Consider the following 26,946-nt stretch of genomic DNA (forward strand, 5'->3'; position numbering starts at 1 on the left):
AATGTCATCATGCACACTGTATTTTGGCGTGTATAGATGCTGTAGACATGCTCACAAAATCTGAAATCACATACTTAATACAGACTGGCACACGACACGAGTTTCTAGACATCTAGATGATGTGTGCGTGTGTGTATATATGTGTGTGTGTGTGTGTGTGTGTGTGTGTGTGTGTGTGTGTGTGTGTGTGTGTGTGTGTGTGTGTGTGTGTGTGTGTGTGTGTGTGTGTGTGTGTGCGTGTTTGATCAAGCACATTTGAACACCAAAAATCTGAGTCACCATCTCAGAGTAATTTAGAAAAATAGAAAATAACAAAGTTGTTCCTTAAATCACCACCAGTTCTGCTGAGGAACCAGTGAGCAAAGTCAGCACTGACCTTTATTTACCGTACCCGGATCACAAGTCAACATAAGTGTTCCACTCCAGTACCATCCTGGGCCACACTGGTCACAGTGGTTGCAGTCCAGGTGCAGTTACAGGTTACACGCTTCATTCAAGGTTAGCTGAAGGTAGTGGGAAAGCAAAGAATATATTAATGAGTGGAAGTAAAAAGAGGGCAGTAAATGAGTGATGTGAGTTTTTCTTGCAGTTAGTGAATGTTATTTTAGGGACATTCTCTCACGCTTGTGACTTGCAGAGAATGTGTTTGGATAATGTGTACCCGTGTATGCAAGTGTGTATCTTGCTATCAGGAGATAGCCAATGAACCTGCATTCCCTCTGTTACAATACACTACATCATTTTGGATGTCCATATGAATCTGTAGTTTCTTTAATGATAGTTTGCTAATTTCATTAGCCTAATTGTGGGGATTGTCCTCTTTGGATACAGTCCATTACTAGCTACAATTGGAGCAGCACAAAGTTAAAGGTTAGCACCAAAACTGAAAAAGACTGTTTAAATTCGGGTGCTCATTTATTTCTGCAGTAGATTGGCAGCATCATGTTTATGGCTGCCAATTTTCACTTTTACAGCACACTTTGAAGTTGATTAAATGAAGAAGCTGCAGGTTCAAAAACCACAAAGCACACTGTGAAGAGTGTACATGATAATATGCGATGCATGCCATTTATTTCCTTAAAACAAAAGCTTTTTCAGTGTAATATCATTATATAATCAATATGGGGGTTTGAGTTCACTCAGATTAAAATCTTGTGTGAAACCTGTAAGCTTATATCAGGATAAATTGCGTTCAGTCTCCCTGGTTTTTCTTTTCATTCATTTCCTCTCCGACACACACAAACACACAAGCACACATACACCTCTCACTCTCTAAAAACTTTAGTTTCAGTTTATTTCTCATGGTGAGAGCTTACCTTTCCTGGTTACTGTTGCCATGGCAAATGGATAAAGAATTGTAAAATAGTTAAAATAAAATAGCAGAAAACTGCATTTCTGTAGTTTTACAATGTTTGGCAAGTGAAATTCTGTCTAATTCCATACTTTGTTTTGGCACACTGAAAATTTTGGATTTTCTCACTTCTCTATATGAAATTGAATTTATATTGAAGACATTCAAGTACCTGATGCTGTGACTTACATTTTGTGACAGCAGGTAGAGGTGCAGTGCCTTGCTCAAGGGCAAAGTGCCTGTTAGTGTGCCACTGATTGTGTTCAGCTACACTCCATCTTCTCCAGTCTATTAAAACACACACAAACTCACATTAGGCTGGCACAAACAAACACACACGCTCAAGACCACCTGTGGACAGGAAAAGCACTTGGGTGGACACACACTTTTACCAAAAATGTAACGTAATGAAATACACATGTATGCAGACAAATGCACAAACACTTTGACCTCATGGTTTTAATACTTGGTGCCATGTTAATCTGGGCTGTGTAAACAGACGAGGGGAGAAAGGCTGCTCTCATGTCAAAAAGAAAACAGCAGCAGGAACCTGTAATGGCTCCGCTCAGGAGCCCACATCGGCCAGCGCAAAGCTGCAGCCTCCACTTACACAGCTACAGTACAAGATTACACTAAACATGGCAAGGTTGCAACATCATATTGCATAGGGGAGGGATATATTTTCCCTTAAAATTAACATTCAGCTAATTATTTTTTCTTTTCTGTGATTTGTTGAAACACAGGGAGGGATGTGTCTTGTGTCAATGTTAGAGCCGAATTAAAATGATCTTACACCATTTTAACCAATTATTTATTAATTTAACCAATTAATATATTGTTTTACAGTAAAAATCTTTTTATCTCCTCCTTTGTGATTATAGCAGCACAACAGGTAATGACTTTAACTCAATTCACCATCTCAGAGTCATTTAGAAAAAGAGAAAATAAAGTTGTTCCTTAAATCACCACCAGTGCTGCAGAGAAACCACTGAGCAAAGTCAGCACTGACCTTTATTTACCGGGATCAAAAGTCAACACAAGTGTTCCACTCCAGTAGCATCGTGGGCCCCACTGGTCACAGTCCAGCTGCAGTTAAAGGTTACATGCTTCATTCAAGGGTAGCTGAAGGTAGTGGGAAAGCAAAGAATATATTAATGAGTAAATAAATGAGAAAAAGAAAAAAGAGGGGATGACGCATCTATGTTGAAGAACAAAACTCGTCTTAATGTCAAAAGTTAATATCATCATGTGTGGGACTTTTTTATGTTAAAAGATATGAAAATCATATACGATCCCGATGATTTTTGTGGAATATATTGTATAGAGGCCACTGATTCATTCTTAGCTGGATATTGGATTTTTGCTATCAGACGATCACTTTAAAGCCACAACTATACAGACATTTGATTCTAAATCCCAAAGGTGTGTTGGCTGGGACAAGAAAAAAAATGCAAGGCTGTTTAGTAAACACTGTTTAGTGTGTATACTTATACATGCATAATGGAAATATACACACATACTGCATATACCTACGGAGAGAACTCTTTTTTTTTTAGGGCCCTCATTGACATTTGTTCTCTGCTAATCTTAACCATAACAAGTACATTACTAACCACAACCAATATCTGAAACTAACCCCCCACACACACACACACACACACACAAGTATATATATGAAAAATCAGTGGTTAGTCCCTCCACTGCTATAACATACAGTTTAGTCACATGACACTAATGTAGTGAATGTTAACATGTTATAATAATGCTATGTGTCGTTGCTACGCGTTGTTTCACTCGGTCGTTTGTCGTCCTAATGTGTCGACTTACTGTTATCAAGATGAGCAGATTTCCCTGCTAAACAAGGGGAACGTTCCACACACAGTGGCCCTGCCACAGTGGCAACAGGGCCTGCCAGTATTATCCCATCTAAAGCAATTATTGCAGATTATTTTCAAACACCTCGCCACATTAATAAGAGCAATCAGAATATCAGCAAACAACAGAGTGAAACAACACATAGTCATGACACAGTCAGCATCGACACAGCAAGACAACACAGTCAAATGACAAGGAGGGCAACAGACGACAGGAGTAAGTTGAGTTGACAGACAAATGTTAAGTCATGTGAACAATAGACAGACAGACAGACAGACAGACAGACAGACAGACATAAACATAAACAGTAAGCATATACATAGACATATAGACATAGACAGTGAGCATGTCGACTTCATTTTGTCACAAATGGAACCCCACAGTTTGTTATTCCATAGCTTAGATTTCTCAGTATGTGTTTGTCCTACTGTTTGCTTTACTGAAGACGAGGTCATTTAATGCACTGCCTTTTATTTGCTCCTTCATCTGACATTGTGAGAAAGTCTTAAAACTTTTAAGTTTGGTTAAAGACGGAGAACAGTGACCACGTCCTGTTTCGTGCTGTAAAAGAAACCAGAAGCATTTCCAAAATTTGACCTGGTTGCACCGTGTTTAAAAAGTAATGACGCTGACTTGATATCTGTGGTCCCTGTGGTTCACCAGTGATGCAGAAAAGTCATGTTTTCTTTTTTTCAATGCTTGCATGTCATAGTGTCAGGGTTTTTTTTCTTTTTAGATTCACAAGAATGTCATGCTTAAAATCTTATTATGTTATATTATTAGCCACACTAGTGGTGAGGCTCTATGGATGGAAATGTGTCAGTTAACTCAGTCCAGACTGAAATATCTTGACGATTTACCAATACCAATCTCCTCAGCCATGCTCGTATGTCTTTATGGTAATTATAAACATGCTCTTGAGGTTACATGACTTACTGATGCTAAAATACTACACATGGCAACTTGAATAGGTGAGGTCAGGTTAAGTGTCTTTGTGGAGTCACTTACAAAGAAGCACAAAACATGAAATCAACACAAAAGATCCTAACAAAAGATTTACATTTTCTGTCATTTCTATAAGAAGTATTCTATATATATATATATATATATATATATATATATATATATAGATTCATACAGGAAAATGGTTTCTACAGCTTATTCTTGTAACATTTATATAAACTTAAGCATGGAACTGACTTTCCTGTCTGTCTGCAGTCTGTGCATTTCTCCCACACACATGCCCCCCTATCTTTCTCCCTCACCACCATTTCTCTCCCCTCCCTCCCTCCCTCCCTCCCTCTCTCTTTCTCTCAGTGTGCTTTCATATAATGCAGCAGTAGAAATAAAGGCCACTCTGATGTACTAATTGGTCACGACAACAGGATCAATAAATGAATGAGACACGTACAGTACACACAGACAAAAAAAATCCTATTTAAGATGATTTTCTAGCTTAATTCACATCTTCTTGATTAATAGCTGCTCTCCTTGTTAACGTTTAAAAAAATACTAAATTTGCTCAGTAACTTTTTTTATTCACACATTCATGTAGGTGAATCCGTCTTGTGAAGAGAACTGAACTGAAAAGGGTCACTTTGTGTATTTATGTCTAATTTTGTTGTGCAAGTGGACTGTTTATGTATAATTTCAGTGTGTTTGTGTGTGTGTGTGTGTGTGTGCGTATTCACCTTCTGGTGTAAGCAGGGCCATTTTTGTCCCCAGGCCACATTGAAGGGTAACTTCCAAAATTCACTAGCCACTCAGGACCCTACATGTTTCCTGGAAGATTAGGAAGCAAAAAAAAAAAAAAAAAGGAGTAACCAAACATGAATCAGAAAAGCATCATGCTATCATCGGTTATAGTCACAGTGAGAATGTAACAGCATGTGGTTGATATTTTTTTCTCACTCTGTGGCTGCCTCTTGCACTTGGCGTACACACACAAGCTTAAAGAAGCCAAATATATGTGGGCAATCTGTGTTGAAAGGGGAACGAGAGACCTTGCTGCTTATGGTGTAACTGTTTATGTATGTGTGAAGTTGTGGGGTGGCTTCACAATGATGGTTTTCACATTTTATCTCCATCCTCACTAAACTTTGATGAATCTAATAGAACAGGGAAACATTTATAAGCATTAAAAAAGCATGACCAGAACAGCAATTACTGTAAACTAAACTAGAGCTTACCTCTACATCTTGTGTGAGTTCACCTGTAAACACTGCACTGAAATCCAAGCCCTACACTGCAATTTCTTTTAAAATTTTTTATTAAAATATTGTGTTTTATATTCAGGCTAATCAAGCTTATTACATGTCATGTAAGTCCTAAATGTCTTTCAGCTATTTGTTTAATTGCCAGGATGAGTAAAAGTAAAAACAAAATCCAAACAAATACATTTATATTCAGGAGCATTCTGCCAAGTTCGACAAGGCTCAATCCCAATCCCAGTGTGCAACTTTTTACAGTACACTATTCATATCACTGCAGGAAAACTGCATGATGGAAGATTTATTGTTACAATGTACCGGTAAGTCTCATTTTCCTTCCTCCCTTCCTTCCTTAGGCCTATTTTTCTCTGGACTGAACATGGTATTTTCATTGTATCCACGGTGACAGATAATAAGCACAGATTCACACCTCACAACGAGTTGTTTGTTCCTGATTGGCCCCAAAGCAAGAAGCTGTTAAATATGGTCTGGATAACAGAAAGGAGGCGGAAGGAGTGCTGCAGCCATGTGGAAAAGAAAAGTACTGCAACAAAAGGGAAGCTAAAACAAACTTGTCTGTCTTATTTTGTTTTGATGGGGTAGTGCTGAACATTTGGGGCAAAGGTTAGTTATTCTGATACTTTATCAGGTCTAGAAAAAAAGGCAGACAAAAGTAATAAAATAAAAATAATTTTATATTGCCTTGTGTTTTTTCTTTTAAAGTGCTCATAGTATGCTCATTTTCAGGTTCATAATTGTATTTAGAGGTTGTACCACAATAGGTTTATGTGGTTTAGTTTTCAGAAAACACCATATATTTGTTGTACTGCACATTGCTACAGCTCCTCTTTTCACCCTGTGTGTTGAGCTCTCTGTTTTAGCTACAGAGTGAGGCATCGCACTTTTGTACCATCATTGTTGGGAGTCACACAGTTGCAGATCTTGAGGGCGTGCCATGCTAGCAGTTAGGCGAACATTATAACGTGTGTTACAAAGTGACGCACGCTCGTCATGGAAGTAAAGGCTGGACTACAATAGAGCTGTTTGGAGCAGTTTGTGAACAGTGTTTTCTCTGGAAGATGGTAAGTCCCTTTGGGGTGGACTTTGGGCTTTTTCACTTTGTAAACCTACAACGCGCACAAAAAAGATATATAACACAATAAAGGACAAGGAAAAAGCCAAAAAGCATAATAGGAGCACTTTAATGCCATGTTATGACTGATGTAAAGCACTTTGAATTGCCTTGTTGAAATATAAATAAATTATATAGGTAGTATTGACAATCATTTTTGACCAAAACCGAATATTCCCACTGAATATAACTGATTATGAACTGCTGTCAATATGATAAATTTAGTATTATTCCATTTTATATAACTTGACATTTCAATCATTTGTTAGGGGCTCATAATAATTAAACCTGGCTTTTTTATGCTTTATACTGTATGTGAGACCATTAAATGGTTCAAAAGAAAAGTCTTTAAAGTCTCCAAACACATCTCAAAAATGCATTGACTGTCTGTCCATCTGATCTAATGCATCGAGACCCATAGGCCTGTTAAAAAGAGAACGTATCTGAAGTTAAAACATTAACAGCAGAGAGACATGATGTAATTTCATTCCTATCTTTATACTGATTTAAAGTCCAGTCACTGCAATGCATTTAAACAACTTTTATTTATTAAGTTTTTACAAATAAAGTAACAAATGTCATTGTATTGTAGCGCAAAGCGCAAAGTTTTCTTTTTAATATGAAGCTTGAACACTCTATACTTAGTGCAAAATATACCGTTAAAGGCTGCCGATGACTCCCTACATGTATTGTTTTTGTTTTTTCTTTTATTCATTCATTCATGTTTTTTTTTTATCCAACCACTTACAATGTCAAACATGATACAGAAAAATGAAACCACTGAATTAAGTTAGGTGCAGCTAGAGACATCAAAACTGCTGATAAAACAAGAGAAAAATCAGAGAAACCAGAAACATAATCAACATATTGAGAAAAATGTTTTCAGGGAAACTGTTGCTGTGCTTGAGACTCGACATCATTCCACAGGAGCAAGCTACATAGAACAGCAAGGAGATGCACTGAATCAATCTCTATGTGTATGTGTGTGTGTGTGTGTGTGTGTGTGTGTGTGTGTGTGTGTGTGTGTAAAGTCAAGCAAAAAGCATAAAGGTTAGTGAGTCCTGAACAGGCAAAAGCTCAAAAAACAGAACCTGAATCTAACATTCTGTGTGTTTTTGCTACACTGTATGTGTTGTCATTAGAAAAAGAATCCTACTTTTCCTCTTTAACTTTAGGAAACTTCACAATAAGAGTGCTCGCACTGGATAACTCTCAAGCCTTTCACAGTCAGAGTCCTCCACCACAACCCTAAAAAAAAAAAAACGTAACTCAAGAATCCTCCAGCAGGGGGTGTAACCGTCAAACCCAACTGTAACCTCAGAGCTTGATAGCATACTGTAACTTTAAATAATATTACATTGTAGCAGCTGCACAATAGGCATTCCTTTCATAGTACTTATGTAGTCGAGACACAGCAAAATATGATCAAACTTCGACTGTGGAAATCATTTGAGGCTCAAGCAATTGCAAAGTGAAAATCCAGGTTGTTACCTGGTAACCAAAACAGCTCCAGTGAGTAAAAGCAGTAGAAATACACTGAATTTACTTTTTTTTTTTATTCTTTACCTCTAATGTTTCCACTCCACTGACAATAAAAAAGTCAAATGGCACTGAGTTGGTGGCATCATTAAAGGTTTGACTTATTATAACATCATCATAGGATAATCAGAACTAAAGCAAAGTGGCTCAATGATTATTCACAGCTTCAACCAAACTTGCCTAGTAGTAAAAATGTTGCATTATTATTCATGAGAAATGGAAACTATCCCAAGAAACAAGCAAAAGCAATGTGTTTTGTTTGTACAAGCTCTACAAAGTAAGCTTTTTATGTTTTTATGTGAATCCAGAACACCCATTCCCAGCACACACACAAAAAAAGAAGTTTTATGTGAATGTCTAAGATTGTCAACATGTTACATCTACAAACAAATGAAAAGATAAAAGAGGACAGGGTGTCAAAGGCCTTGAATCTAAAACCACTATTATCAACTCCATCATTTAAACCATCATCCCTACCGGTCCAATCATCATAACCACCACTGTGCTACAGTCATTCTAACCACCACCAGCACAACCTCTAGCACTGGGATGCCCTCGTGTTCAAATAGTGTTTGGTGCTGCTTCAGAAACATACAGTGGGAAAAGGAGTGTATGAGACAATATTCATACCTTTTGTAGACTCTTTTGCCCAATAGCAGCAATTCTCAGATGAGGAGGCATGCCTATCCAAATCTGTTAAAAAGACAGTATAGTTCTGCTGGTTTTGTGAATGTTATTTGATTTTTCCGAGTGGGATAAAAATTGGATAACAATGGGTTACACTAGAGGAGCAAGATGGCCTTAAAACGTATTTGGCTTGTTTGGTCATGGTCAAATCTGATGCACCCAATCTGAATCTTTTTAATCCAGAGACCACAGCATCATCATAAGCCACTCAAACTATTTTACAAGCCAACTGGACTTTCAGTGTATGCCATTATGGCCCCTGCCACATTTCTCTCCAGCTATCATAGACTCAAGAGTTTAAGATTTAGACACATTAAGCCAAAATAGGTCTTTTAGCCTGGGTCCGTTGATTTGAAAAGAACTGGATTCATGTTTTGGTAAAAACATAAATCTTTACTACACCAGAGATACTTTAACATTAAAGGAAAGTAACTTCATTGGTTCTTCTGCTGAATTTATGCGGCCCCTGGGCCAGTGCCTCTAAAATACAGAGTAATCCAAGCTTCAAATACAATCTTCAACAACTCCCTCCTTAAAACTGAACAAATATTCCAGCGCCATTTCCCCCCAATATCTACATCTAAAACCCTGAAAAATTGGCACTGATAAAGTCTTATGTTCTCTCCATCTTTCATTATGTTGGCGGTGTAACACAGTCAGGCCTCACGTGGAGGTAAAGCACAGCAATGGGCCTCACTTCACACAAACACCGACTTCAAATGACTTCAATTCAATTCTTCTTCCTATCAAAGAGCTATGTTGGAAAACTTTCTTGCTTTTTGGGGAAACAACTCAATTAGTTGAAATCAAAGAGAATTAACCACAAACCAGCTGCAGCACACACAGTCAACAGCCATTATTACTGCATCTCCACCCATCTACTGCATGCCTGCTCCACTAACACCAGGTCCAATCATCACCACTGACTTCAAAAGTGACCCCCCCCCTCCCCAAAGTCCTCAACCCCCAATGGAACAAGCAACAGGAAGGATGCAAGGCACTATTAAAGTACCTCCAGTGTTCACCGGAGGCTCTAGGATGTCAGGGGAAGCGAAATAAAGCAAAAATAAAAGACAGACTTTTTCTTTCAAGTACATTAAAATGGACACCATTGGTTTATACATTCACATTCATCTAACAAAAACAGGGAGAAAGGGAAGAGGAGGGCTATTTAAAGTGTCTGATATATAAGTACTGTATTAAGAAAACAAAATAGCTAGCATTACTTTATTATCTAAATATCAACTATCCTGCCGTTCACTCCGGTCGGTCTATCAGGCTTGGAGGTCAGTTTCGACTTTCAATTCAATCAGTTATAAAAAAGGAACTGAAACTGCAGTTGATAAGTTGTCGGTAAGGCATTTGTTTCGGATTGCGTCCTCAGTAACTGGATGTGAGGATGATTATTGAAAAGAGGCGTTCTCAATTTTTGCTTTTTGAAGAGAATCCATCAGCTGAAAGCAGTGAATTGAAAGTGAAACGACCCCAAACCGTTCTCTGTATGCTTTTTGTTTAATTTGTGATATTTTACCCTAAAACTAATGTTGTCCAACAACATTTGCTAATAATAAACAATAATCACAGTGTTTCCACATCATACACAGATGTGCACGTATAACAGGTCCATTGAAAGAATACCTTTTTTGTTTCTTTTTAAATAGAATAATAATCATTAACAACAATAATTATGACAACAATAGACATTGAAATCACTTCAACAAAAAATGTTGAAAACCAACCTAATGATGAATAACACTAAGAACTGAGGCATTAGTCCGTGAATCTGTCTGTTTAACGGCTGCTACGCCTCCAACAACGTGTGTGTATTTACATGAGTCTGTGCATGACTGTGTGTGTGTATGCAGGTGTGTGTATTTATATGAATGTATCAAGCATCGTGTGTGTGTGTGTGTGTGTGTCAGATTGCTAGCTGGGGGCAGCAAGCAAAACAAACCCAACAAAACACAACCAAAATAAAACAACAAAATGGAATCATCATGGCTGACATTCTAAACAATAAACAGAGACACAAACTGTAGATGGACTGATATTATTATGATAACAAGGCCACTTTTTCACACTGAGTTCTCTTGTTTGGGCTTTTTTTTTTCCTTTTCTCTAAAAGGTTTCTGCTGTTATTGCTTCAAATGGCAACAGAGAGGCCCAGAGAGGGATGGAGGAAGAGGTGGAGTCATGATGTTGAAGAGGTGCTTGGTGTGCAGAGGCATCTGTCCTGTGCATTCAGTACTTTAGTTATGGTGCGCACAGCCAGTATGTTCCTGAAGTAAGCAGTGGAACAGGAAACAGACGAGGTGTTTGATGGTTATTTAATGCTCTCTGCTCTCCCTCTTTATTCACTTTCTTTCCTCCATCTCTCTCCAACTGTTTGAATGGTTTGTCAGAACAAGGGAGGAACAAGACACAGAAGGTAACAGAGTAGCTGTCACGATATCTTTCGCAAGCTGACGAGTTAAAACCCCACCAAGTGCTGGACTGTACCTACTCTAAACCAGGCTTGAGATCAGCTCAGCTCCAGGCGGTCAAATTCTCAAATGTGCATTTGATTGGTTCTTTATTTTTTTAATTTTTTTGTGCTTTAAATTGAGAACAATTTCCAAATTCTGAGAAAAACACTTCCTGAATTTAATATCCTGTTCTAAACATCGCTCCAGTCTGCTCTCACCTGATATCAAAGCTTTCTTTTGAGTACACATTGAAGGAATGCTTTGCTGGCAGAAACACAACCACTGCTTGATTTCAGCGTAATATAGCCTCTTGTGCATCGTTTGATGTTGAAAGACAACCTTAATGTGATGGCCAGCCATGCTCCCCTCTGTATCCACCAGTTACCTCTTTATAGAGTGACAATGTCTTTTCTGTACTAAATTTGGAAAAGAGCATAAGATTATTTAAAACTCAGTATGTGAGCTAAATTTGTCAAATATTGTAAGCAATTATATTATTAGAAGTTATTAAGAGGTGCTGTGTGGACAAACAGTTGGTTTGGTTAAAGCTGGCCACCACATTCCTTCCCCTTACAATGATGTAATATCTCCCCACTGCTGTCTCACTAGGGTGATTTTGTGACCTGACTTGTAAAGACGTGTACACTCAATTTAGAATGAAAATGGAACAATGGTGGCCGAGCCATAAGTGCACATAAACAATACCCCAATACCTTAACAATACCTTACACACAAACAGTTACTAACACCAATTCGGAACCCTGTCACAACCTCTTTGGCCTTTTCACATTGCACTCATGAGTCTTTTCCTTGATCCTTAAGCATCTGGCTGGCTGTCAGAAGCCCACAGTCAAACACAGCAGAAAGGGAAATTGTGTGACTGCATTCGTGTCTGTGACAGCTTCTCACTCACACACAGATGGATGCAGAGGCGAGATGCATCACACAAACTGGAGATGTGACCACATCGCATTCCTGATTTCTTTTGCTCCTCTTCATTTCCTTTTTTCCTTTCTCCTCTTGAACAGGTCAGCTTCTGTCATTTCAAACTCCTCGCTCCCCACGCAAGCCTGTAACACTCTGTTCCACACCAGTCCAGCCCAGTTCAGTCCAGTAGGGCTGTGACCAGCCCTCACCCCCAGCCCTACGTGGTCCTCAGGTTAGGTCCTCCTGGGTTGCTGATCGACTTCTGGAGAGAGTTGGTCAGATGGAAAGCCTGGAGTGGCTCTTGCCCTGGAATCTGCCCCTGTCCACCAACCGTTGTGGGGTAGGGGCCCAGGGGCTGGGAGGTGCTGACCAGTAGAGGCCCAGGCTGTGCTGGAGCCTGGTGTGGGGTTGATAGACCGTGAGCCGGACCGGACCATTGTGCACTGTAGGCGGCGGTGGGGGTGTAGTGGATGAACTGGGAAGGTTGGGGTTGAGGTGAAGTGGAGGAAGCAGGTGGGTGGCATAGGGAGCCCTTGCGGGCGGCCAGAGAGGTAGCAGTGGTGGAGTTGGTAAGGAGGTGGGCTGAACCTCCAATGCTGCTGGGACACAGCTGGCTGGGAGCCGAGTACTTCCTGCCCAGACTGGCTGACTGGATAACCTGGATAGGGATATATTTAACATGAGGAAACGTTTATTCATGTTAACACATAAGAGTTGTTCATGCAAGCACATTTATTTTTTTAATGACCTTTCGTGTTCTCTATTTCAATTGGTAGATACCCGTGTGTCCACTAACTATTGGACTGACCAAGGCACAAATTCAAGATTTTTTAATTGTAAATTTTGGAAACATGCATCCCAGGGATTTTTTTTTATATTCTTAAGAATTGATTGTTTTGGAAGTGCAAAGCTTAGATCATTCATATTCAAACAATAATTATTTATTACACGGCTTGGTTGAATACTTGATTTTGATTGGTCAATCACGGCATTCTGTAGTCTGCTATTTCTGTTTACCAGACCATTGTTAAGTATAACAGACCGCTGCCATGGTTAACCTTCTGATCATAGACTCTGGCGGTTAATTTTTACTTCAATAAAATCAATATTTGTGCTCACACGGAGCTCATACCGCTGATCAGCGGATCACAAAGAGAGAGAGAGGGTGAGGAAAATGGGGATCGCTAACAGAGCTAATGGGAACAGTGCAGACAGAGCAGTCATTTTTGCAAATTGAACCCCTTCAGGCTGATTCAAGACCCTAACGCAAACATTTTTTATATGGATTGTTAACCGGGCCAAGTACACCCTCAGGGGGCCCAAAAGTCTCAGGTTCACTGCAGGCCACTTGGTTTTGGCGATTTAATGATTTGCACCAGTACAACGTAATATCAAATTAGAAAGGTACTAAATTATTAGCTCAACCTGGCTTGTAGAGGGGCCATGTGTTTGAATCTAGTTTTAAAACTTTTATTATTTTAGTTTATTTTGGAACATTGTCAGTTTTAATCAAATAAACAAACTAATTGAGCTACATAAACCAGTGGCTAGTTGATAGTATTACAGCATAGAAGCACTGAATGGTTTGTGGGTCTCTTTGCATACAATGAAGCTGCCATCATGTCTGCTGTGTCCACTGTACGTAATGGGAAGTTGGATGTAACTAGAGAGGTAGGGGCACAAAAGATTGTTTTTGCCATTTAGTCCCCCTAACAGTTTAATTCGGCTATGATGTCATATGGTTTATTTATAAACTAACCTCGTAGCTATGTCTCTGTATTGGGGGCTGCTGCAGCTGTTTGGCACTCTTCTTCCCCTGAAAAAGATGAATATTTAGTTAAGTTTACTCACCTGTCCATTACTTTTTAAACACAAAAATGGATCACACAAAACAGTTGTTTTCTAATCCTCAATGATCAATAAATAAAGACAAAAAAATGTGACTGTGGGAGGGTTCGAAGCCGTGCTTTTAACAATTCTTAAACTCAGTCTGAAACCATGCATATTTTGCTACTGGATGTTCCCAGAGCTTGACTTAAAATAAATGAAGATGATCACTGTAACCACACATATAGTGCCAAATGGATACAGGACCTAGTAGCAGTTTAGAAAAACAAATGCCAGTAGGTTTTAGCTGTGGTTTGTCTGTCTGCCTTCTTGTCCGGTAAACTAAATACAGGAACTGGCGAGTCATTGCTGAAGGAACATTTATTTGTGTCAAAACAACTTCTGCTACATTAAGAAGAATCATAAAACAGCAGTAAACCTGTGAGAGGTTCATGGCATCTCTGGCCCAGTTGTCCACCAGTTTATGGAGGTCATCGGTGAAAGTTCCTTTTCTCTGGTGGGGGGCTGATATGTTGGGGGGCAGACACTGAGAACCACCCTGGCTCTGACCCAAACCACCTGAACCGCTCACTGCATTGGTGCTATTAGTCCCTGTGGAGGGAGATGGAGAGAGAGGAGGAGAAGAGCAAAGGATGTGAGATATTGTTCCAACTAGAAGATGATAATTGATGTTATCTGAATGAATGAGAATGCACTCCCTGTCTTGACCATGAAAAGGGAGTTACATGGTGACAGAGCCTGGTCGGGATAGAGCTTTAAGGGTAGGTCAGCATGTCGACATGGTCATTATGTTGTTAAGTTGTAATGGTGGAAATAATTATGACAGATGGGGCAAACTATGAAACTAGAGCAACATTTTGAAACAGAACATGGGCACTTTATATGACAAAAATTGAGCCTGTTTCAGAATATATCATATCAAATATTGCGTTCTCTCAACAGTCCCATTACTTTAGGTTAGTGATACACTGGGCAACCTGTAAAGCTGACATGCTCAGCAGCATTCACCTATTAGACAACACAAAAGAAGCAATGCTGAACCAGGCCTGCTGTTGATCACAGTTGCCCCGTGTTGCACTGATCTCGTGTTTTAATCTATTGTTTGACCATAAGATGGCACTCAAGCTCTGTAACAGCTGGTAGTTTGCTTTTTTGCCAACGCTGAGCATCAAACTGATCAGAGCAAATTCACTGCAGAACTAAATAAGCACACACTGCAAACTGGCCAGGGTGTCTGAATGTGAGTGCTGTGCTGTCTAAGCATTTAACCTCTGTTCAAGTTAACATTTACTATTGTATGATACCAGCACCAGAATCATAGCATGTTCCAAGACTGCACTTCTTCACATTAGTGCCTCTCTACCAAGCCAAGAGGAAACTAAATCAGTATATGCTGAGAGGTGATTATAAAATACCTTTTCTACACACTCTGCTATTTCAGAATTAAATGTTCCACTTCAATAAAATCTGGATCTTCAATATTGTAGACACAGCCCTGATAATATGTTTATGTATTATTTTCACAAATATACAGTTTTAACATATCATTCAGTGAAAGAGAACATCAGGATCAATAGGATTTGCTATTGTCATAAACATTACATAATAATTTCCTCACAAATGTTTACTATCATTTCTTTACTATACCTTAAATCCAGACTATTAACATTACACTGATCTGTGGGGGATCAGGGATTAGCCAGTAAAAACTAATCATACAGTTGTTCTGACAGAAACCGGCATGTCATGCTAAATAAAATGGAGGAAAATAAGAATGAGGAGACGCTGAGTCATGACTGACTGCAGCAGTATGGAGTTCTGGGCAATGTAGTCAAGACCACAAGCCATGACGAGGAAGGAGAGGAAAAGGAGGGGGCAGAGTGGCGAACAGCTGTTTGTGTGTGTGTGTGTGTGTGTGTGTGTGTGTGTGTGTGTGTGTGTGTGTGTGTTTGTGTGTGTGTGGTGCGTGCGTGTGCGAGAGCTCGCAGGTGCATGCACTGTCAGTTTGAAACTGTGATGGCTGGTCAATTCAGACATTTCAGTCCTCAAACTGGGTGTTCTTTGATCCTTCGTCATCAAAATGTCAAAATTGAAAATACAGTGTTTCAGCAGCTGAAATAACTGAATCAAACTGATCTCAAATCTGGCAGAGGATCAAAGTTGAAATCTAAAGGACATTAGAGAGCAGGAGGAGGAAGCGTGGGAGAGCAAGTGCAAGGATGCAAGAGGGGATCGATGGAGGGAGGAAAGACCAAAAAGAGAGATAATTACTACAGAGCTGGTTGCAGGGGCAGACTTTTTTCACCATCTTCCCTGTGCAGCCGGAAGACAACGATTGAAGGATTGGGAGAGAGTCAGAGTTAAACCCACACCCACAACACCCGACAACCAAACAACACATCCAAGTATGATTATTTGAACTTGAAGCAGTCAATAAATAACACTTTGGGGTTGAGTTGCCCAATAACATGTTACACTGAAATCAGTACCTGTCACACAGTGCACTGTGATGTAGTGTTAAGTATTTTATGTATTTATGTATTTACGTATTGTAAATGTATAAATGAAAGACATGAGGTCTGTGTGTTCTGTACTCTGCACTGTGAGAAAGGTTGACCACAGATGTCAAGTCACAAGGCTGCCATCTTTATACAAATCTGAGTAAAGATGTTTGTCTTTAGAAAAGCCAAGATATGTAGGCCACCTTCTGAGGAAGTGCATACACCAACTTTAAGCACATTTACTGCAGTAGCAACAGAGCCGTTAATACTGGAATATAAATACTTTGCAACCAAAGCTCTTGAAGACAATCCTTGTGTTTAACAGCAAACCAAACTGAGTCTTTGCACACTGCCTCAAAGTCTTGCCTGTGTTGCTGTGGCTTGAAGGCACTTTTGGGTAACCAACCCCTGGTTCTGATATAATTCTGAGTCCTCTCTACAGCTCACCAGACCGTACCAGAACTGGGTTCAAATTAGGATTCAAATATATATATATCAAATTATAGTTTCCAGACCTCTGAATCGCTGCACACATCTCTGATTTGGTCAGCGTTTTAAATTGTGAAACAAAATGGCAATTCAGTCTTGTTTTCAAGGTAATTTACATGAATGAATGAATAAATGAATGTAATGCCAATGTTCCATCACTTTTCTCCTATGCTACCTGTTTGCGAACAAGAACAAGTTATGATCAATAAGACCCAGGTCTGTCTCTCTTCCCTCCTGGCTGTGCAGTGATAGGGGAGCAGGTTCAGGGGGAGAGTGGTGAGAGAAGGGAGTGAGGGAATTGAGTAAGGAAGGGAGAGAAAGGGTTTGAGCTGCAGAGGGTTCAGAAGCATTCATAAACATCTCTTCATCAAGCGCAAAACATTTAACCAATGCTGCATATTATGATTATAATATGATTTGAGAAAAACATTTTCTTAATCACGAAAAAATACATATAAAGAAAAGACTGATGCACAGTATTTAAACAGAACTGTGCTTAAACGAAAGATCAGTCATTGCAATTAATCAAGTTTAATCAAAACAAATAATACATATCCTATTAAAAACAAAACTGTATGGCAGAAAGCTCAAGTCATCAGGTCTTCACTTGTCTTTCCCTGTTAGTCCGCTTGTTTTCACAGAGGCAAAGGTTAGACATGAAAGCAGTCAGGATTTGAAATTCAGACTGACACACAAACAAAACTGTATCATCTATTTCTAACTTAGTAGGACTAGAGATGCCATGTATGTATGCCTGTAATGCTAGTTATCATGGGCTTGAAGCTTATTTGCCAGGTACTGCACAATGAAGCTTCTGGCAAAATCCATGTGCAGCTGCTGTTTCACTTTCCCAGGGACCTAACTTGCATTCACGCAATCATTTATGGTTATATTGCACTCATTTTTGACAGACTGCTTTAAAAAAAAATTGAATTTTTAACTTAAGTGCACTGTAAACAGATACACCAGTTGGTCTTCTGTTGTCTTTCTGACAAAGTAGTAGCTCAAAGAGCATTCTGGTACTGTACTTAAACCACACTTTCTGTTACCACCAGTAACACTTGGTGTCGCCAAATCAACCAGGACTAAAATCGTAAGGATTATAAACTTTAAAACACAGTATAGTAAAACTCAGTTCCCCTGTCACTAATGACACTGGTTGGTATAAAGACGTTTTATGTCATAGAACACAGTTACTGTTGGTGTTTGGGCTGGTACACTCCACAAGGCCTCTAGAAAGCTAACAGGTTATGACGAAAATGGCAGTGAAATTTGTTGACAGCTTTTAAAAGTGTTACTTTAGACAGTAAACACTTTGCTGTGTCCTTTCTATTAATTACGCCATTATTTTATTTTTGACAATGCGGTTATTCCCTGCAGCTGAAAGGGCACAAGGTTGGCATTGAATGTGCAGTTACTTGTTATATGTCAAAGCAAAGAAAGAAAGAAAGAAAGAAAGAATACTGAGAGAAAGACCGAGAGAGTGTTTAAAAAAGTAAATAATTGAAGATGACTATGGGAAGCTCTGAGATGTAAATACGACTAGGTTTGTGGTTGTGCTACCTTTCTGTGTCCTGCAGCTAGCTCTTATATCCAATTTTCCCTTTATCTTCTGTACCTAAACATGTTATTTTCCAACATACACAATATGTTGTTGGAAGGTAGTTCAAAAGATATTCAAGCTTATCTCCATCTATCTGAATGAGGGATATGGTGTGAAAAAGGTGGCTGTTCCTCCCAATGTTCTCTGTGTCTTTGGGGTCTAGCCACCTGCAGCTGCAAAATCTGCTCTACTTTCGTTGATTGAAGGATGGACAAACGTCCTTGTTCTCTTCTCTTGTATTGCACTCGCTTTCTCAGTCAATATAGCACACACTGGGAAATGTATTTCTTCAGTGGACTACATATACAATAAGTACTGATTGGACATTCCCAGTAAAAGCGCTGGGTTTTTCCTTTAAGTCATGAAGGTTAAATTAACAGTAATATGCAGCTGACTGCCAGAAGGAAGAAAACCTAGTTAAAAGCTCTGATTTAAGCCAGACAAGTTTGGCTAGTAATTTTGAGCAAAGTACTTAGATCACAACTGCAGCATTAAGAAAGCTCTTAGGTGCGCAAGTGTGTAAAAGTATAAGCCTGCATGCTCCTCTGGATGAATTAATGTTTTCTACCAATGGCTGAAAAGCTGACTTTTTTGGTTACAGGACAATGGTGATATCAGAAGCAGAGGGTCTTCCATTTAAAGAAGGAAAACCATGGAAAGACAGGACGACCGTGACTTGACAGATATAGGAGTGAAACAATAACAACAAAAGTACGGACGACGGGTTAAAAGAGAAGAGCAAAGAAATAAAGCGTTACACACAAAGAGCCAAGCAGGGCGTACTCAGAAAGCGCGTCCTCCTGCCGCCAGGCTTGAAGGCCAAACGCTCCGAACCCCAGCTGAACTTTACACAGCCTGAAGAGAGGGAGGAGGAAAGGATGAGGAGGAGAGAAGAGATGAAGAACCAGAAAAGGAGAGTATAGAAAATAGACAGGTAGAGAGAGGGAGAGGTGAAGAAGATAAAGGCAGAGAAAATGAGGAGAGCAACAAAGAGACGAAAAAAGAGGAAATAGAGAGAGACAGGACAAAAGGTAGAGATGAGAGGGAAGGAGAGAGACACGGGTGAAGGAATACAAAGGAATAATGTAACATTCAGTTATCCATCACACTGCTTTACACAGATAGAGAAAGATAGGAAAAGATGTGGAAGAGTCTTGTTGTGAGGGAGAGAAGACAAACCAACTGCATGCATGCAAAGTATTTCTTATGTTGTGGGGAAGCTCATGAGGCCATCTGCAGACTGGAATTCACAACTGCATGCCTACCTGGGGTGGGAGCACACAGGCTGGGCACAGAGAGCGCCGCCTCGCTGGTGTAGGCCGAGCATAGGTTGTTGCTGGAGGAAGAGGGTTTGAGAGGCTGGAGCAGAGTACTGCTGCCCGAATCAGCTAATCCTCCGGGGGCTAACAGAGCCAGCTGGCCGGGGTACATGGTGGGGACGCTCTGGGCTGATAAAGTGCTGCCTGGAGATAGCACAAGGCATAGGCAGGAGAGGACAGGGCAGGGACGACACACCGCAGAGACCAAAGAGAGAGAGAGACACACACACACACACACACACACACACACACACACACACACACACACACACACACACACACACACACACACACACACACACGATAAAAGATAACAGACAGATAAGACACCCGTCACCACAGACATTTAAAGACACCCCCACACACACACAACCACACAAAGAGAGACAGACGGGGAAAGCAGTCAGAAATGTTCAAGCTCTGAGCCTGCACCAGCGTACACCCACATGCACGTGTAACCAAGCAGATCAACACACACACACACACACATATATGTGCACATGGATGCATAAACACAGAGACAGTGTAACATTAGGGTAAACATTTTTGACCATTCTGGCTGTAGTGTAGGATTCAAGATTAAGGTGAATGTTTTGGTGGTGAGTTACATTGCTATTCAGAGGTACAGAGTTGATCAGTTTTTTGATTTACAAAAAAATACTCATTAAAAAATGTTCTCACCTTCCTCTGGTGGTATTTACAGTAGCTATGCTGTCATTTTTGGTTCAATTTCTCCAGGTTTTGGTGAGGTGAATGGAATTTCATTTGTGTTGTCACAACATTAAAACATTTAATTAAAAAAAAGACAGTCTACAGCCATGCTAGGAGCTCTGTGAGGCTATCTTTCTACAGGTACAGCAGTGCTTGAGCTAAATGCTAACTTCAACACACTAACATACATGCAATGCCAATGCAAACATAATATATTTAATTTATTTAATAATATTTGCCTGGCTGTACACAGCAAAGGTGGGTTATCTTCAGTGACTGAGACATTGTTTCTGAATGAGATGTTGTATTTGTTTAAATGTCAATATTTAGTGCTGTGAGCAAGAAAGGCAGAAATCTTAGAGATAGATATCTCAAATCCTGGACAAATAAAACCAACTACTGCATGGCTAGTTACCATGAGAAGTAAGAAATATTTTCTTTTAACTTTGGGTAAACCAACTCTTTAATATAAATATTTAAACAACAGCCTACCTGGCTGTAACGGACTCTTGCTGCTGTGCGTGGAGCTTGTTCTGGACGATTTGGAGGATTTGCTTTTAGTAGGTCGTCTCCTCCTGCCAGTCAAGCCTATAACTGGAGGGAGCACTGCAGCTGGAGGAACCTAAACCAAGACCAGAGGAAGAAAAGTTGCTTGCTACATACTATAGTATCGTATATAGTATGTGATGTTGTATATACTGTAGTGTCTGCACTGATATAGCCAAGGTGAGTTACCTTTCCCAGCCTGGTAAAGAGACAATCTATTTCCTCCTTCTGGCGGAAGTGCAGGGCCTGAATCTCACGCATGTGCCTGGAGAGGGAATGTAAAATATGAGGAATAAAATATTGACAGGCAAAAGAAAGAAAGAGATAATGAACATCCTTTTTCAAGAAAAGAGGAAGGAGTAAGATGAAGAAGTAATGAATGAAAGTGGGTGGTTAACCTCATTCTTGAGAGTGAGGAAAGAGGAAGAGGAGAAAAGAGAAGCAGAGCACAGCCTATTTTGGTGGCACAGACACAGAAGAGAGCAAAATCAAGTGAAAGCAGTTTAACCTAATAAAGAAGAGGAAACAGAGAGGTGAAAGATCCATGTACATTTCCTCTCAGATGTTTGGGAAGAAAGGAATGGATCACTTACTTTTCTCTAAGGTGGCTGACTTCCTGTTTGAAGTCTTCATCCTCAAATTCGGAGTCGTTGTCACTACTGATGTAGGAGTTATTGAAGGAGTTGGTGTTTAGATTGGGCAGAGAGGCTTTATGAGTAGAGTCTGGACTCAAAAGCTGCCCATGATTACTGGGTCCGTTAGCAGCATGAGCAGCAGGCAGAGGGGTCTGCCTGGACTCGAGGCTCTGCTCCAGGGTACGACTGACTGAGAATCTACCAACACGGGCCTCTGGGTTGATGGTAACCTGAAATAAAAGAACAAATATTGGATATAACAATGAACGAATGGAAGGTGGGACAAACAAAGGAAGGAAGGACTGGTTGTGGCAAAGAAACCCCTCACCCATTACAAAACAAGAAAAAAAACAGGAAATACCTGGAAGCGTCCAATGGTAGTGGTGGGCTTAGGAGAGGGGCACGGTGAAGTGAGGGGGGAGGGGTGGTGGGACCCTACCAGAGTCCGTTGGGGGAGCCCGTCCACAACATCTCCTCCTTGTCCTCCTCCCCCTCTCAGAGGAAACGAGGAGTCCTTGTGCAGTGTATTCTCCGGGCTGGAGAGACTGGAGGAGGACGAGGAAGAAGAAGATGAGGAGGAGGAGGTGGAGGAAGACTCGGTGCAGGCTGGGTGTTGAACAGGAGGCGCCTCAGTAGCCAATGAGACCTAGAGAAAGGAGAGGAGTAAGGGAAAGGGGACAATGCAGTTAGCTGCTAACAATATTGAATACACAGAGAAATAGAGAAACTTGACAAAGAAGCATTCATTACCTGAAATGAAAAGTTTATAATTAATTTTAACTACATTTATAACATCACCCTTAGACTCATGGAAAAGGAAATGGTAAAAGGTAACGTGTGGGCTGTAGTGTGAGGGAAATCTTACCTGAAATCTTCCCAGTTTAATTCCACCTGAAGGATGAGGAGGGTCAGAAGAGGACCCAGATGCTTCCTCTAGAGAGAAGGGAACTGAGAGACAGATGTTACACATATTAGACAGACAGATAAAATGCAGATATAGCGACAGATATTTAAGTTAATAGATTTAGTAATATACATACTTGGTTGTCCCGTTGAAGATATGCCACTGTGAGAGGCCTAGGGTTAGCATGGAGAGAGAAGAAAGTGGGTTAATACTGAGCAGTGTCACTGAATTAAAACCATATATACAATGTCACTATGAGTTAACAGAATAATATTGAAACAGGTGTGAGTTTACCTGTGTGTGGGTGCAGACAGGAACGGTCTCTGGGCTCAGTGCTCTCCTCAACTGAGCATCCAGGTCCTCCAGAGGCTGCTGGGACTGGAAACAGACAAATACAAATACTTTTAGACACAGACAGAAAAAAAACAACACACACACACACACACACCACACACCCTGCCACCCACCCACACACACACACACACACACACACGCAGACAGAGGATCGGCCGCTGAATTTAATAAGCAATACAAGCACAGATCAGCTAAAAGCACACATGTATGGTTACTAGGGCTGGACCATATTATTTTTTGCAGACAAACAGCAGATAGGATAGTTTTTGCAAATTGCAAAATGCATTATCAGGCACACACAGGTAAGGTGATGTAGAAGGCATACAAGGTATTCTATTCTCCTGAGCAATTTAACTGCAATTAAAAAGTAAATCATTAAAATAAAATCCCTCATGAGCTTTAACTGCAGCAGAATTATCTTAATCAAATAGGACATGAGAGTTACGTAAACGAATGTCGGTAACTTGGCAGGTCAGATTTTTCTAAAAAGAGCTACAAGTCTTACTAGTCAGTGGTTACACGGAGGGACTATTCATAGATGGCAGCATTCACAGAACCAACAAAAAAGTCTGGAAACGAGAGTTAGTTCAATGTCTTCTCTGCCTTGAGGTACTCGATCCTCAGCCTGTCTGCCTGCCATCTCTGTCTCTCTCTGTCCAATTGAGTCTCTCACCCTGTCTCTTAACCAGCTTCTCTGCGATCCTACTTTGTTTTATCATATATCAATATTCTTCATTTAAGTAAAAGTATAGGGATCTCTTTATATTTTAATGTATTTATTTGATGTGACATTGTTGAGTTCTACTGTCATATACTCTGATGTGTTTTCAGTTGTTAAGGATGTAATCTTATTTTGAAGTAAGATGGGTTTATGATGGAGTTGTAATGTCTAAGTTGTTTCTCCTTTCAGTGTTTTGTCATTTAGGGTTAGGTTTCACATGGTATTAACATATTCAATGTGCACTATACACCATGAATTACATGTCTTTGCACAGCAAAAGCACTATTTATACAGATAGGACATGGAACTGTAATCATAAGCATTACAGGCTCTCAGTATGCATACGGTATTGCATTACATTGGAAATAGAAATCTAAAAATGAGCAAACAAAAACCTGTATTAGACAAGGTCCAGGGAAGCATGGCAGGAGTTCTGAAGGAGGAGAACTGGCCTAATCCCAGAGAAAGAGAGGTGATGAAAAGAAGAAAAAATATTTGTAGAGGAGGTTATAAGAAGTGTGTTCATTGTGGAGAATGTTAAAAGAAATGTCCATGCCAGATGAGTTGTAAGGAAAGGGTGTAGAAACATCTTGGAACACCTATAATTAAATTATTAAGATTAAATTCTCTTTGACTTCTTAACCTTTAAAAGCGTAGTGCTGTAATTACCTGGGCAGTTTCTCTGCTAGCTGATCCACATAATAAATAAATTATACAATCACTAGTGCTGTAACTATATATAACTAGCATGAAATAACTAGTATTACAGCTAAACTGGATCACTCACCAGTGCCCTGGATAAAGGGGGTTTGGATGGAGTAGTCTGGCCAAAGGACGATGCAGAGATGACCGTAGAAACTGAAATCATAAAGTTGGTAAGCAGTACTTTTAAAACACAGGTTAACTGACACTAGAACATATGCAGAAACACAAACACGTAATCATTGTCATACCAATCGGTGCAGGGTTGGAGATAGGTGTTCCTGGGCCCTGGATTGGAGCAGGTGACCCCAGTGAAAGGCTAGTGGGGGGCTGAGGAGGATTGGCTGGCTGGCTGGGGCCAGGTGTGGTGACAAATGTACTGGAGGTAGAGCAGGGTCCCAGTGGAGAAGAAGTACCTGCCACGGGGACTCCAGAGGCAGGGTCAGCAGCTAAGATGTCTCCCCCGGCGGATGGCACCCCTCCACCGAGATCCATGAAGAGAGACCGCAGCTTCTTCTCCAGAGCTTGGATGTCGTCCGGTTTGCCTTGGGACTCACTGAATGCCTCACACCTGAGAATAAGATCAATAAATGTTTTGCAATTCAGCTCAATAAATGACTTAAAGCCCCTAAATCCTGATTAGTACATGAAAGTCATGACATCACCTTTTTCCAAGTGAGCTCTGCCCACTTTAAACCAATGAGAAAAGCCCAGTGAAAACACAAACACAGAATCAAAGCTGTTCTAACTTTGGCAGAAAATTAAGTGTAAATTGTAACTGTACAAGAACTACAAGAACACTGTCTAAATAGATACAGTCTGTGTGACAGTTTTCTATATTAAATGCTATGGAAACATTTCAGGTACCAAGTCCTAATAAGTAAATCAAGCAAAGATCTCTCACCTTGCATCACATTCCCCACAGTGTGTGTGTGTCTGCCCAGGCAGGGCTGCCGTCTGCGGCTGGGAGTGGACCAAGGTTGGTTGGACTGAAGGAACATTGGTGGTAACTGGCAAGAGCCCCACAGCGAAGGAGGAGGAGGAGGAAGGGGGGGTGGAGTGGAAGGCAGCAGCAGAGGGAGCAAGCTGGGGGCCTGGGATGGCAGTGGTCGGGATGACAGAGGAGGAGAGAGAAGCAGTAAAGGAGGAGGTGGGAGAGACTGACGGATGATCAGAGGAGACTTCACTGGCTGAAAGAGTAGAGGAGGGAGGGGAGGATACAAGAGGAAGAGTCTGGGCGGGAGGTGGGGAGGTGAGCATTGTTGGGGGGATGCTGGAGATGCTAGCAGGTGGTAAAGTGGAGAGTACTGAAGTAGCAATGACAGCAGAGACAGTTTGAGGCTGAGGCTGGCTAAAAGCCTGGGGCGCAATTTGTGCTTGCCCCTGGACCTGCACCGGTCCCTGGGGTTGGGACACAGGCTGTATCCCCGGCTGTGAAAGTAGCTGTGACTGAAGGATGGACTGATTCACCACAGCAGGAGGCGGGGAGGAGGAACAAGGAGGGCTGAGATTGGCAGAGGGCATAGAGGAGGGGGAGGAGGAGGAAGCGGGAGGAGGAGAGGCATCCAAGACCTGCTCCTGTGCCTGGTTTAAATTAGAAGGGACAAGTCCAACAGTAGGATCTACAGTAGGAGTGACTGTGCTAGCCTGTGAAAGCACAGAAGCCGCTGCAGGCTGCAGAAGAGGATGGCTGGAGTGGATGGATGCTGGGGCGGTGCTGGGTCCGACATCAAACTGATTCTGGTTCTGTCGGAGCTCAGAAAAGGCTTGTTGTAAGCTGATTACTCCAGCAGACTGGGACAATGCTACACCTTGGCCTGGAGTCTGAGATGGAGCTGGAGCTGAAGCTGGGAGAACTAAAAAAAAAGAAACAAGTGTTTTAATCCCCAAAGTCCATCCTGTTCACTGTAAGATCTTTGAACTAACAGTACTTTCATTGTTTGTTTTCACTGACTTGGAGATTGAAATTGAGGGTAATTTTCCTACATACTGTAGGACAGGTCATATGTCCAAGTGTAACTTTCAAAGGAGGTACTGTAGTTAAAGGGTAGATCCACTCCAACAATGTTTTAGGAGTGCAATACTAAATTGGTGAAAACTCTTTTAAAGGCTATATTTAAGTTACAAAGAAGGCTGTCTTGTACAGTTGTGTCAGTGACTGTCAATGTCGGTTTATTTAGAAGTGTTTCGGTATTACTGTGTTACAGATGGACAGGAATTTATCAAGTTCAGAGTGTGGAGGGAGAAGATGGTTAACCACTTACTTTTGTCTAGTGGTCCTGATTTGATTTGTGCCAGTCCTCTCCCTCCAGTAACAAAATATGCCATTGGGAAGGACTAAGATGAACTACAAGTTTTTTAACCACTGCTTTAGAGCTTTTATTTTTAAAAATTGCTATAATGTGTGAACAGTACGTAAAGGGTATT

General features: G+C 40.6%; 2 protein-coding genes across 2 annotated transcripts in view; both read right to left on the reverse strand.

The window, feature by feature from the left end:
- LOC114549884 (proline-rich protein 5-like) overlaps nucleotides 1-2,453 on the reverse strand; it is a 29,809-nt gene extending 27,356 nt beyond the window's left edge. The window contains exons 1-3 of the mRNA XM_028570175.1: nucleotides 2,361-2,453; nucleotides 1,541-1,639; nucleotides 377-503 (exon numbers count right to left, since the gene is read on the reverse strand). The gene's annotated coding sequence lies outside the window, so the exon portion shown is untranslated. The remainder of the gene's footprint in view (nucleotides 1-376; nucleotides 504-1,540; nucleotides 1,640-2,360) is intronic.
- Nucleotides 2,454-9,514: 7,061 nt separating this feature from the next.
- wnk1b (WNK lysine deficient protein kinase 1b) overlaps nucleotides 9,515-26,946 on the reverse strand; it is a 94,468-nt gene continuing 77,036 nt past the window's right edge. The window contains exons 22-37 of the mRNA XM_028571300.1: nucleotides 25,424-26,375; nucleotides 24,771-25,090; nucleotides 24,605-24,675; nucleotides 24,213-24,269; nucleotides 23,037-23,120; nucleotides 22,879-22,915; nucleotides 22,704-22,786; nucleotides 22,200-22,484; nucleotides 21,797-22,068; nucleotides 21,393-21,468; nucleotides 21,150-21,279; nucleotides 20,907-20,947; nucleotides 19,893-20,223; nucleotides 14,453-14,625; nucleotides 13,946-14,002; nucleotides 9,515-12,844 (exon numbers count right to left, since the gene is read on the reverse strand). Of these exons, the coding sequence (XP_028427101.1) occupies nucleotides 12,404-12,844; nucleotides 13,946-14,002; nucleotides 14,453-14,625; nucleotides 19,893-20,223; nucleotides 20,907-20,947; nucleotides 21,150-21,279; nucleotides 21,393-21,468; nucleotides 21,797-22,068; nucleotides 22,200-22,484; nucleotides 22,704-22,786; nucleotides 22,879-22,915; nucleotides 23,037-23,120; nucleotides 24,213-24,269; nucleotides 24,605-24,675; nucleotides 24,771-25,090; nucleotides 25,424-26,375 (3,410 nt within the window). The 3' untranslated portion in view covers nucleotides 9,515-12,403. The remainder of the gene's footprint in view (nucleotides 12,845-13,945; nucleotides 14,003-14,452; nucleotides 14,626-19,892; nucleotides 20,224-20,906; nucleotides 20,948-21,149; nucleotides 21,280-21,392; nucleotides 21,469-21,796; nucleotides 22,069-22,199; nucleotides 22,485-22,703; nucleotides 22,787-22,878; nucleotides 22,916-23,036; nucleotides 23,121-24,212; nucleotides 24,270-24,604; nucleotides 24,676-24,770; nucleotides 25,091-25,423; nucleotides 26,376-26,946) is intronic.

Source organism: Perca flavescens, chromosome 23 (assembly GCF_004354835.1).
Source record: "Perca flavescens isolate YP-PL-M2 chromosome 23, PFLA_1.0, whole genome shotgun sequence".
Classification (NCBI taxonomy): Eukaryota; Metazoa; Chordata; class Actinopteri; order Perciformes; family Percidae; genus Perca; species Perca flavescens.